Source organism: Haemorhous mexicanus, chromosome 25 (genome assembly GCF_027477595.1).
Source record: "Haemorhous mexicanus isolate bHaeMex1 chromosome 25, bHaeMex1.pri, whole genome shotgun sequence".
Classification (NCBI taxonomy): domain Eukaryota; kingdom Metazoa; phylum Chordata; class Aves; order Passeriformes; family Fringillidae; genus Haemorhous; species Haemorhous mexicanus.
Window position 1 is genome coordinate 1661423 of NC_082365.1, and position 13494 is coordinate 1674916.

General features: G+C 53.1%; 1 protein-coding gene across 4 annotated transcripts in view; it reads right to left on the bottom strand.

Moving 5' to 3' along the window:
- Positions 1 to 13239, bottom strand: part of ANKS1A (ankyrin repeat and sterile alpha motif domain containing 1A) — a 72817-nt gene extending 59578 nt beyond the window's left edge. For all 4 annotated transcript variants that reach the window (XM_059867679.1, XM_059867678.1, XM_059867677.1 and 1 more), the window contains exon 1: positions 13008 to 13239. In XM_059867679.1, the coding sequence (XP_059723662.1) occupies positions 13008 to 13210 (203 nt within the window). In that variant the 5' untranslated portion in view covers positions 13211 to 13239. The remainder of the gene's footprint in view (positions 1 to 13007) is intronic.
- Positions 13240 to 13494: the final 255 nt, after the last annotated feature.

Here is a 13494-nt window from a genome sequence, read left to right on the forward strand (position 1 = left end):
TGCACCAGGGCAGCATCTGAAGATGCTTCTGATGACATCTGCTTAAGACAACTAAGACTCAACATTGAGGACATCAGGAAAGCTCTGAAAACAGCAAAATCTGCTCATTTAAACTATTTCTTGTGCTCAGTTTTCTCTTGCTCTATGATTCAGCAAGGCCTTAAATAAAACTTCCTGCTTGGGAAAACTGCTGAATAAAGCACATGCTTTAGGTCACAGTAAAACCCCAAAGTACCTTTAAACAGGACCACATTTGTCCTCTTGCTTTTCCATTTCTTTCTTCCCAACTGCAGTAGTAACTTTTCTCACAAAACCACCCCAGGCAAGGAGCTAAAGCAGGGCCAAGCCTAGAGAACAACGTGGTGTTTTCAGCTAAATTGATGAAGCTTTGGGGCTGTTTTCTGGTCTCACTACCACGGGTCATGGAAGCACCAGGAGAGCTCAGGGTGCTTGTGCAGAGCAGAGGCTGTTGGACCCCCTGTATTTACAGACCCAAAAACAAAAAGCAAGATGAAACACGAGCAAACACGAGTGGCTTGGCCCCAAGGCACCAGGAAGTTTAAAGCACTGGCCCCAGATGTTTGTGTACTTCACTCAAAGCCTTAGAGACAGAGTGTCAGGAGGGCAATGAGGGCTGGAGGAGGATTCCCTGGAGTCCATTGCCCAGAGGCCACCACAGCAGGTCAGTCACACATCCCAGCCATGCACATCCACACAACCACTGGATTCCTGCGACCCTCCCCTGGTATTTCCTGCTTACAGAGGGAACACAAACAACCCAGAGGCTTTGGGCAAGGCCTCAGGGTTAGGAAGCTGCTTATGTTTTTCTGAAGTGTGAGGAAGGCACTGCTGCAGCCACCCTGCCAGCGGGCAGGGTTTGGCATGGTGGGACTCCAACAGAGCGGGGACCCCGCTTTTTATGAGCCCCAACCACCAGATACTACAACAGCCTTTATAAACAAATGGCTGATGCAAGGCTGGAGGAGATTAAAGCAGTGTATTGTTGGGGCAAGGGACTCTCAGCACCTCCTGGCAGGTTTTGAGAAAGCCCAAGGAGAACAGCTGGTCAGACTCCAGCTGCTGGAGTGGCTGCAGAGGAGGCCAAACTATGAACTTCTCCTTCTGCACTCCTCAACTTCTTGGCCCAGATTTTAATTTGCTATAAGAAAAGTGGGTAGATTTTCCTCAAAGTCAAAGGGTCATGAACTCAGGTACAAGATGCCAGAATGGACAGGGAAAAGCAGGGACCACCATAAAGGCAGGACACATAGAAGGGACCCAGGTGACACAGCACAACACAACAGCCAGAAGAAGAGCTGCCGAGCCTGGGCTCTGTAATCAGACCCACTTCCAGCAGAGGCACTGACCAGGGATTCCAGTGAAAATCCTCAAGTTCAGTCCACTTTGACTGACACACTGCAGCAGTCAGAGCCACGCCTGGCCCTCTGCACAGAGCTCCCACTTCACCAGCTCATTCTGAGTGAAGCAACAGCTCTCAACAACAATTGCCTACAGCTCCAGCCTCATTGCCCAACACCTGCAGACAGTTCAGCCAATGTAAGGTCAACAGGGTGCTGTGAGAAACCAGCATTTCTACCAGTGGAGCAACACTGTGCAGCAACCAATCCTCTGACAGCCAAATGATCCCTTCTCCCTTGGAAAGGAGCAGAGCCTTTTGTTCCTCAGGTGCAGCAGGTGGCCAAGAGCAGGAAACCTGCACAGGTTTGTGAAGTGACAGCAGCTTGTGAAGGATCAGTTCAGGAACTGAGAGGCAGAAGGTGAGCTCATCTGCTTCCCTCAGAACCTGCCTACCATCTCCCATTCCTCATTTCCAGGGGAGGCTGTTTTGGGTCAGCACAGACCCATGACAACCACACATTTAACTCCTGGGCTTGCAGCTCACATGGGAAAGGAACCTGGCATCACTAATAGAAATGTGTCCATCCAAGCTAAAACCCCCCATTAGGAAGAGGCAAGCCCTAGCCTTATGGATGGCTCCTGGCAGTGAAAATGCATTTATTTAAACTTAATGTATGGTGGGGGGTGGCAGTGGGGACAGAAAGGCTGGGCCAGGCGTGGAGCGTGTGCTACATCAGAGAATCCCTCTGAGCAGGGGCAAATAAAGAGCTGCAGGACAGGAAAAATATAGGTCTGGTTTGAGTGCATATGCTGCTCTTTATTCTTAAAAGCATTACAGGCACTCTGCAACCCACTCCCATTAAGGAGCATTCCCAGCTGATGACAGGCCACAACACAGGCTCCAACACTGGCTCTGACCTCAGGGCCAGGGCCAAACAAGCTTGGCTGGGAGAAGTGCAAAAAGGGTCAGCCACTGAGTCAGAGAAAGCCAAGCAGGGCCTTTGGGAGGGGTCCAGGAGCTCTGGGGTCTGATGTGTGTGACAGCAGGAGCATCTCCTTGTCCACAGCCTGGCCAAAGGCAGCATGATGGCAGGGGAAGAGCAGGGAAAATGGAGAGGCAACCACCCAGAATGGAGATGGGAGGGTTTGACATGAAGTCTGGTTCATTCAAGGCAGGAGTGACCCCTAAAAGAGGACAGAGATTTGACAACACTTGCCAAATGCTGACAAACCTCTCACTGGTTCTGTGCCTCGTTCTCTTCTTTTGCATCTGACTTGATGGGGTTTTGAGGAATGGGAGCAAAAGGAACCAAAACATTCCTGCAGAAATTCAACGACCTGAACAGCATTATCAGAGTCATAAACCAATATCCCGGAACTGCAAACAGGAACCAGAGCACTGCTCAGATAAACATTTCTCACTCTCCATTTGCAGCTCAGCTCTGCTCCCACAGCACTGGAGCAAATGCACTATGTGGAAGAAAACACAATATTAACAAATAAATAAGATGCAGGGAAAATTAGCAAGACCCATGTAGAGGGTGCAGCCTGCTGGGCTCCACTGAAGCACAATTCCTTAGAAAGGTGCCAGACTTTCCCTTGGCCTTCCCTTCACTGAGCACTTCCAGAGAAATAGAAGGAAACCCTGGGCAGCCACAAATTCCTGATCAAAACCACCAAGCAGCTGATGCTGCAGCACTGAGCTGGCTGCAGCTGGCAACCTTGCACTGGGCTCTCCCTCCCCCTTCTCCTTTGTGAGATGATTTAACAAGCTGCAGAATCCCATGGGACATGTCAGTCAGCCAACAGCAATGGAGCATCGTGTCTGGAGCCCAACATGTCCATCTGTGCTGCTCCCTTCTGACAGGCACAAAGCTCTGAGCTTGGAGTAAAAATGTCATCAAAAGGAACTTGTGCAGAAAAAATTGTGGTGGAGCACATGCCCTCCCCCTCCTGCCAGTACCCTTGTAGGGGATGGATGTGTCAATTAAGGGTTTTGGGATGGCAGAAAACGTGTCACTCTCAGCTCACTGTCAGACAACATTAACACACCTCAGAGTAAATGTTTGTTTCCAGCACCCACTGAGATCTGATCCAATACACATCTTAGTGGGAATTTGGGATTTCTAGCACCTTGCACTTAGAAGGGTATGGGGATGGTGATACTCCATTTAAACATGGACACCTTCCTCCTGGTGCAGTCTCAGACCTCTCTACAGAGAGACAATAACCACCCATGTTCTCCCATCTCAGCACTAAAGGACTTCTCCAGGTCTGTGTGCTCTGCCCAGCCAGCCATGCTCCACTGCTCCTCTGGGCCACCATGGCTTCTTCCCGGGCACTGGCCCTTCACTTTGTGCCATGTCACCCACACTCACACCCCTCTCAGCCTGGCTGCTGCCCACCCCTTCCCAAATGCTGCTCACACCCCTCTCAGCCTGGCTGCTGCCCAGCCCTGATGCCTGAACACTGAACCATGATGTGTCTGACCTGGGGCAGATGAAAAGCAGGTAAATAGGCCAAGTCAAGCAGAGACAGAGATTCAGGGACTGAATTACCTCTTCCCTACAGCAATTAAAAAAGCAAATGCAATTATTTTGTACCAACAACTGCACATAGAGTGCACTTTTGCCTTAGGGAGACTGAAAGCAGTGAGACAGAGATTGGCACGACATCCCCCTTCCCCTGTGACATTGCCCAGATCAGTGACAGGACTCTGAATCGCTGCTGGCACTGCAGTGCTCAGTTCCATGCACATGGGGAGACCCCAGGATGCTGGGAGGGATCCCTGGGCTGCAGCCCAGGACATCAGGACAGGCAGGAGAAAAACGGTGCTGGAGTGAAAAGGAAATGAGTTGCTCTGATACCAACCAGCAGAATGACAGGATGAGAGGCAAGGCCCTGGAGGAAGGGGACACGGGCTGGAGGATTCAGAGCCACAACAAAGCTTCCACTGAAGCGTTTGGAGCACACTTTACCCTTGAATACAGCCCACACCAGCAGCCCAGCCACTCACCCACATGGCTCCATTTAAGCCTGTACCAATCCAGCTCCAGCTTAGCCAGGAGTCCCCGAGGGCTAAAGAAAGACACAGCAAGGAGAGATTAACTGGCAACAGTTCGGGACACAAACAAGGCACTGACATACCACTGACTCCAGAGACATTCCTTCTTGATGAGCTTTTTAATTGGGTGCCCAAAGAGCAAGTGGCAGGGAAAGGAGAGAGCAAAGACAGGGAGAGCAGGAGGGCAAACAGAGAAGTGACCCCATGGTGGCTCAGATGGGAACACAGGGGACACACCTGAGCAGCCACAGAGCTCTGTGATCAGCCCTGCTTGTCATGTCATGCTACACAGGCAGAGAAAGCACTGACTTGGACAACAGTTCCTAAGGGAAAGCTCAGGAAAAGGAGGATGGAAACCAGAAAGGACATCCTTTAACTCCAGAAGCATCCTTGAAATCCAGTCTGTTAGAGAGCAGGATCAGGAGTGAATGGCCAAGGCAGGAGATAATTCCCAAATCCCGAGATAGCTGCTAGGAGTTGTCATTACTTGTCTGTGCTATCTGTACAGAGATAAGCTTAGAGCTGAAAAACACGAGTGCTGAGAGCTGAGGGCATGAGCCAGGCAGTCAAAGAGAGGGATGGAGCTGACAGTGCTGCCCTGCTCTGAGAGCCCTGGAACAGCAGGGACCCCTCCCCAGGAGCTGCCAGGGACAGCTGCACCCACCCCCAATGCAGGAAAACTGAACCAATAATGGAACAGGCAGCAAAGAGAGATGTTCCCACATATTTCATGGTGGATCTGCAGCTTCCAGCCCTGGTTTCACCCAAATGCCAGCTCTGACCCTGCCTACAATGACAGCCTCAAACAGCTTTTCCTCACCAGAAAAAACACTTCGTTCTTTGGGGAACATATACAACATAAGATGTTCCAAACCTCTTGAAATATTTCTGCACACTTCTCTGCAAGAATAACAGACCCAGCTCTGAGCCTTTTCTCTGTTCAATACAGCTCTCCCAGCCAGAAGCTGCTTTCAGCAGCAGAGCTTTTCCCAGCCTGACATTTTTAATGTACAGAAGGAATGTACATATGCCAGTCAGACTCCTAAATATATGCAGGATAAAACTCTCCATGACTTCAAACAATTTCAGGGTTACTGTGACTGTCCCAGCAAATAATTATATCTCAGCTGTAACAACTCACACCCCATAACAACCAGGATCCTCAGAGCTTTTAAACCAATTCTCTTTAGTCTTTATTTCCAGTGAAAAGGAATGTCAAGGTCACATCCTGTTTCACTCCTTCTGTGAAATATTTTCTGTTGAGATTAGAGGAAATATTTCCAAAATGCCAAATCCAGCACAAATTCCACACATCGTCCAAGTTCCATTTTCAGCTGTTCTGACCCAGAGCAGATGAGCCACAGGAGCTCAGACACAGCTTCACAGCCTGCACCAGGCTGAAAGGAGCTGTGAAGGGGGCACAGGGGCAATGCAGTAACTGAAAACCATGCAAAGGTGGTTACTAACCACACTCCAGGACAGGCACAAGTCATCCATGGGGATCACAGGATGAAGAGAGGTCAAACATCTCTTGCAGGGAATCAACTCTGATAGAGTCCCCACTGTGCAGTGAGAAACCAAGGCTTAAGAAAACACTGGAAAGAAGCACTAGGAAAAAACCAGCACAAGCCCACAGGACACAGTCTCCTATTTAAGTCATCTGGTGGATTTCACTGTCCTTGTAACAGAACCAAGATGATGATGCAAAGCTTTGAAGACTTCAGAGCTTAAGGCTTTATCCTAATCCTGTTCCTGATGCCTAAAAAAATTGTGCTGATTCCTGAAACTGACAGCAGTGAGGAAGAGCCTGTGGAGCCCACCTGGGTCCCTGCACGGGGGTGCTTCAAACCTCAGCAGGCACCCAGCCTCTGGAATCAGATTCTGTTCTAAAATCAGGCACTCTGTAATGCCAAACTTGAGCGGATTTCTCAGTGCCTTAATTAGGATGAGGCAAAAGTCAATTCACCTAATTTCCAACCCACTTCAAAATTAGATTTGAAAGACCACCTATGACATCTTCAGCCTTGCTCGCCTCAGGACTCTGCACAACAGCAGGCAATGGGATTAGATAAAAATCTAATGAGATAATGTATTTACATCATATTTATGGCACTCACTCTCAGACAGGGTTTTGTTCTCGTGTACTGAGGACTATCCTGAGTACATTGCACTACAGACACTTCCTTTGAACTGGAAAAAGCTTGAGGTTTATTTTTAAATCTAATTTCCCTTTAAAAGAAGCCACGTATTAAAATAACAAGGGAGGAGTGTGAATGTACCTGGGCTTACCAAAACTAAACACCAACTCCAGCTCGACTTTCCTCCAGCTGAATAACTCAGGCTCCTGCAGTGCCCAGGGAAGCCATGCACACACTCCTCCTCCTGTAATTCCCTCAGCATCCTGCTATGTCAGATGTACACTCTGATTTTCACCTGGAACCCTTAACAGCTACATGACAGCAAGCCAAGAAGGGACCTAAGCACAGTCTCAGCACTTGGCATCCTGCAGCCTCCCAAACATTAAACAGCTCACCCTCACTAACCCTGGGGAAACAGCCACCTCAACATCCTGTGTGTGCCAGAGCCAGCTAAAATCCTTGGCTTAGGAAAAAATAAAAACCACACAAATCCACACTCTGCTGAGATAGAAACAATTCCAAACTTAAGCCCCTTATCCAGCAGTCTAGAGGCCCAACTGAATTTTCTTCCAGAATACAAACACCTGCAGGAATCCCTGCTGAGCATCCAGCACCACATTCAGTTAAAGAGCAATCAAAAAAGTTTAACTCCAATCTGATTCATCCAAACTTCTCAAAGCTGAATATTTCTCATTGAGTTACAGCACCAGGACAAAGTAATTTAGGATTCAGGTCTAGAAACGTGCTGTGATGTGATGTGATGGACACCCAGGCACCATGTGGCATTAATGCCCTGCCTGACCCAGGGCAGGGCATTTCCCCAGCCATGAGGGGCAGGAGCACAACTTTTTGGAAGCAGGACATAAAGAGCTCTGAGGCTCTCCAGGTTTTGTGTAAAGAGGGCACATTCCAGCTCAAATTTCATTCCAAAGGCAGCTGACACCTTCCTGCCCTGTGTTTATTGGAGCCTTTGCCCCCTCCCCAGCCCCAGGCTCAGCCAGCCCAGGTGCACCGACATTTCCAGCTCTGTTTTCCTCCCTCCTGCAGACAGCAGCTGTGTTCACTTCGCCAGTCGGTTGCTATAGAAACAAATCAATCCCCGATAGTTTTATTTTTACCAGTTTCTGTGAAATAGGATTTATCTCATTTCCATGACTAAGCTGTACTCTGGAGTGAGCTCTTTGGGACAGTGACAGTGCCAGCTCAGCTCGTGCTGCAGTGACAAGAGGAAAGAGCCATCACCCGTGTTCAGAGGCACCTTCTCATCTTGAGGACACTTCACCTTGAAAGGATTGCACAGCCTGAGCACTACAGCACTCCACAGCTGCATCTGAGGAGCAGAACAGAGCAGGGGTGGATGGCACAGCCTGGAAAGGCGATGAGCTCACACGGAGTGGAGGTGTCAGCACATGTTCTCTGCTGAGAGCCAGCCTGGCAGGCCCTTGGGCACTGCCACAGGAGGGGCTCAGCCTCCAGGAACTGCCTGTGCTTTGTCCCAGGGCAGCTGAGAGGGGCTTTCCTTCTGGTCTGGCATGACATGGATGCATTTCCTCCACTCCATATTACCTGTACTCTGCCACACCTTTCAGCCATGGCTTTTCTATTCTGTTTGTTGTCCTTCAGTCTCACTGAAATGATGCATTAGCTCACAAAAACCCAGCTGGATGAACCCTGTTTCTTGGCTCAGCTGCTCCCAATACACCAAATACTGTTCCAGCCATTCATCTCCAGAAAGTTCTGCTCCCTGCCAGAGGGCCTTCCACAGCTGGAGGGGACCCATGGCACCGGTGGAGCAGCTCCTCTTCACCAACACCCACTGCTGGGGCCCATCCTGCTGCACACAGGGAGCAGAAGGGAAGGGGAGACACTGCTCCTCCTGCCCTCCCCTCCTGCTGGATCCAGGAGTTTGTCAGACCTGCCAGCTGCAGTTTCCCCAACACCCAGCTGAGCAGAGCCTTCCACTTCCAATCCCCCTCTCTGCCAATCAAACCCTGGAAACCTGGAGCTGCCCACAGCCCATTGGGAAAGGAGCAAGACAGGGCTCTCTCAAAGGGGTTTCACAGGAAGGAACCCACCCACCCACCAATTCCCATGTGTCCCAGGTGCTGTGAAACCACAAGTCCTGCTTTGCCCACTGGCTTGGGCGAGTGGAGCAGGGCAGGGCTAATGCCTGGTGCTCCTGACCCAGCCCTGAACATGGATCTGCATCGACCAGAGCAAGCAAACAAAAACTTTCCAAAACTGCATCACAAGATCACACAGAGACAAAACACTGCAGAGTCACAGCCAGTAACTGCAGCCTTTGAATTCTTAAAGAAGTACTTAGGAAACAATTCCCTGCTGAGCCCGGTGCACACCTGTGCCTGTGGCACAAGCACCTTCAGCAACCCTGTGCTCAGGTGTGTAATTAAAGAGAGATCCGTGTGCACGGGAGGGTGTGGAGAGGAGAAGGTTTAAAGTGGGTGAGATGATTAATCACAGCAGCAGGACCAGGGGAAGACCCAGCGTTGCCCTGTTCTGTGGGAATGCAGCAGGAGCAGCTCCCTTGTGATGGGGAAGGGAAGAGAGGGAAGCACCTTGCCTGCACAAGCCTGGGAGCTGCACCTTGGAGCCCCCCTGCTGCTCTTGCTGCTGTCTCTACTGGACTTGGTGCTTACCCAGAAGGGCTGGGGACACATGGAGGGACAGACAGCCCGACCCTGACCTCGGACAGGGCAATCCTCCCCTTCCCTGGCAACAGCACTGTGTCCCTTCCCCAGGGAATGGCAGCAGACAGGCACAGTTGGAGCCTTCCCCAGGAGTACACAGGGCACTATCAGATCCCTGCTGTGAACCATCAGCCACACTAGAACAAATACCAAACCCCACTTTTTTTAAAAAGAACTCATTTTTATGACTCCCAACCGCTCTTGGACTGCTGGAAGCCACTTCAAGTGTTCTGCCATCCCACCACATCACTCTTTAAACCAACCAGACCCCTCAGCAGCAGCTGAAAATGGGCTGGAACAAGGGTTGTGGCTTCTGTGGAGCAGCATTCGACCCTTCCCACAGCAGATGTTCACCCAAACTCCTCATTCCCAGCAGAAGCATCTCCTTGATACACTCCCTGGGGACTGCATATCCCATCTGGGGCTCAGCAGCAGCCCCAGCTTCCCCCTCTGGCAACACAGAGCCAGACTTTTCACAGCAATAGATGGAAATAAAAAGCTGCTTCTGCAGCTTTGGCTTTAACACAACCCATCCCTCACTGCTCCTGGCAAAGCCTCCTGAATGCAGCCTGATAGCCCAGCCACAGACTGCTCTGTTGTTTCCCGCCTCTAACTTCACAGTGAACCACTAAAAAAAAAATACAACAAATCAAATTCTGCAGCCTCGATGCAGAAGTGGCTCATAACCCCCAGAAACCTCAAGGATTCACAGACCATCTCTGATTTCTGGACTTGCTGCTGCTCATAAGCCTTGAGCTGTGTGTGCATGGAGTGGGTTTTCTCTCTGGCTGCTCACACGGTGCTCCTGCCTGTGCCACGGTCCATGGCTGGAACTGCAGCAGCCAGGCCTGGCTGAGGAGCTGGGATCTGCTCCTGACTGCTGGGCTAGGCCTGCAGCAGCTCCCCAGGCCCTGGCAGATCCCAGGGGCTGCGTGGATGCCGGCAGGGAGCCCAGCCTCCCAAACCCTGGCAGCCATCACCTCTTTGTGAGCCCACCATCTGCTCTGGCAAATCCACACTCCCATTTCCCCCTCCTGCATCCTCCTCATTCCCCCAGCTCGCTGTCAGCATTCCCCACTTCCATCAGCTTCCCACAGGGATTTATTCCACTCAGTGCCCTGAGTGTTACACCCTGGCACATTCACCCCTCCAGAGACTTAAATTGTCTTTGAAATTCCTCCTCCTGTGGCTTATCCCACCACATCCCATTCTGTTTCCTGCTCACCTGCAGCCCTGGGTGACTGGAATCTGTGCTGCCTCCACACCCAGCGGGCCCTGCTCGGCCTGGGAAGGAGCAGCACAGCCCAGACTGTGACAAAGTTCACATTTAACTGATAACAGACTGATGGCAGTTCAGGTTACCTGATAAAACACCACATTCCAGGGAATTTACTGCCAGGGCCATCTTCTACCACTCCATGGAGCAGCACTTGCTCTCTTTGGAAGAGAAATGGCCCAAACCAAAGAGTGCCAGCTCAGCACATACCAGGTGTAATGTGGGAATTCCAGGGAATGCCTGGTTTGTACTGCATCCAATATTGTATCTTTGAGACACATGAAATGCAGCACTGACAGAAAAAGCTGCCACAAGCACCTCAGGAGAGAAGAGCTTTGGGAACAGGTTATCCAAACAGTGAGACTTAAATAGAAACTAAAATAGGGGCCTGAAATCGGGTGGAGAAAAGAACAAAGGTGCTGGTCCAGCAGATTGTTTATGATCCTGTTCTGGAAATAAGCTCTGGGGGAGGAGAGCAGCTCAGCAGTTCCCATGTCAGGAGAGATCCTTCCAGACATGAGGAGCCCGGGCAGGACCAGGGATCAGCCTGAGCAGGGCCAGGGGCTGCCCAGGGAAGGGAAAATACAGAGCACAGAGTCCTGACTGAGAGCAGGCTTCTCTCCACAACCAAGGAGGGCAAAATCTACATCAGAAAAGTTCCCATGTTCTAGCCTTGGAGAAGGCGAGGTTTTCTCCACCCTAAAATTCATCTGTCTGCTCCCTGCAGCCTGCCCCAGCCTGTCTCCTGCACTCTCTGGCCTCTCCTTGCAGCTGCTTCTCATCAAAACCTCATCACAAGCCCCTCAGAACCAGAGCCCAACAAGTAGTCAGGAGGTGGGAAATAGTCACAAAGCTCTTAAATGGCAGCAGGTGGCACACAGGACACGTTGCCATGCCCCACAATGTGCAGCCAGAGCAGGAACTGGTGTCACAGGCACAAATCCCAGCTGTGTGGGGAGAAACAGGCTCAGGGGCTGGAACCAGGCAGGGGAAAGGGGTAGGTCCAGTGTCACCAGCAGGTACAGCCAACAACCATGGCAGTGAGCACAGAGTGACAGCTGTGACAGTCACCCTCCTTCAGACACCTGTCTGTGCACCAAGCCCTGTTCACATGTGAGAAACAGTAACAGGTCTGAGCCAAAGGGATGGCCTGGCTCACTCTGGCACCATGGGACTGTGCCAGGACCATGGCACCATGGGCACTGTCCCATGGAAAGGCAGGGAAAAGGCCTCATCGTGCCCAGGTGCTGCCAGGCAGTGCTGGATCTGGTTCAGCTCACAGGGTGCTCAACTGCAGCGACCCTCTGCACTGATCTGAGCCCCCTGTGGGCACATCCATCCCACTCAAACAAGGGCTCAGACTGTTTAATATATCAAAAGAGAAGAACAAAGCTCGACCCAAGGGTAGGTTTACACTTCAGAAAGGCAAACGTGTGCCCCAGGGCAGGGTGAGCTCTCACATGCCTGCAGGCTTCTGCCACCAGCACAACCTGCAGGTATCTAACTGGGTTACATGAAAGGAAAAACAGATCAAATATAGCCAAAAAGGGGCAAGTGACATCCCTCTGAACAGCCAGGTTGCGTAGCAACAGTGCCACTTGGCCCTGGACACAAACCTCCTCCACACCTCCCAGTACAAACCAATTGCTCAGGGAACAGGAGCATTCCCAAAGCGGCCCAAAGCTGCAGCTCCAGCAGCGAGAGGTGATGCCAAAACACGGGGAAGAGAAAAAAACCAAAACGCTTAACAAAGGTCCAAGAGCTTCAACCAGCAAATTCCACAGCACGGGGCTGAGGACGAGCCGACCCCAGATCCAGGAGAGCGTCACCGCCAGCCGCGACAATGCCAGCGCAGGGCCCGGACACCTCGCTGGACACCCGGGGAGATCCCGCACCCCGGGAACCTGCCGCGGCAGTGGAGCCCTCCGGACACTCCTCAGCCTCCAGTGCCATCATCCGCAGCACCTGCACGGCAGAGCCCTGATGCCAGGGGCACCGCGGGCAGAACCCAGCGCTGCCACTGCCGGCTCCAGACAGCCACAGAGCCACTCCCCTCTGCCCTGCCAGCCTGCCGGCCCCGGCTGTTCGCCGAGAGCACACCAGACCCCCGCATCTCCTGTCGCCCCAAACGCTCAGCGGTGCCCAGGTCACACCCCCTCACAGCCCGCTGCAGGGTCCCATCCCACCGGGGAGCCCCCAGCTCCGGCCCGCCCGCTCGGGGCACAGAGCGGGGGCAGAGCCCCGGCCTCCCCCGCAGCGCTGCACCCCCGGAGCCCCCGGCACCCCCATATCCCGCAGCCCTCCCGCTGCACCCCCGGAGCGCATCCAAACCCTCCGGCTGCCCCCAGCCCCACACCCGACCGACAGCTCCCGCTCCTCTCTTGGCCCGCAGCCCCCCAGCTGACCGCCGGAGCCCCCGGCTCATGCCCCGTCCCTCATCCCCGGCCCCGGGCCGCGCTCACCTGAGCAGGCTGGACAGCGGGTGCCCCACACCGACGCTCCCGCCGCTCCCGCCACCACCACCCCCCGCGGAGCCGCCGCCGCTGCCGCCGCCACCACCGGAGCCGCCGAAGCCGGAGCTGAGGCGCTTCCCCGACAGCAGCTTCTCCACGGCCGGGAGGTTCCCGGTGCGAGCGGCCTCCAGCAGCTCCTGCTCCTTCCCCATGGCCGGCGCGGCCCGGCCGCCCGCGCGACTTCCGGGGCGGGGCCGCGGCCGGGCCCGGGGGGCGGGACCTGAGGGGGCGGGGTCTGGTGGGCGGTGCATGGGCGGGGTCCGATGGATGGGCGGTGCATGGGCGGGGTTTGTTGAGGCCTCGCCCCTGAACGCTCCCCGTGGTCCCTCAGCCGCGCACGTTTTGGGCGTGTCTGGGGGAGGGTGGGCTTTCCCTGCGGAGCTCGGGCTGCGGGGCCGCTCTAACGCCGTGTCCCGGCAGGGTCCGGGCGTGGAGA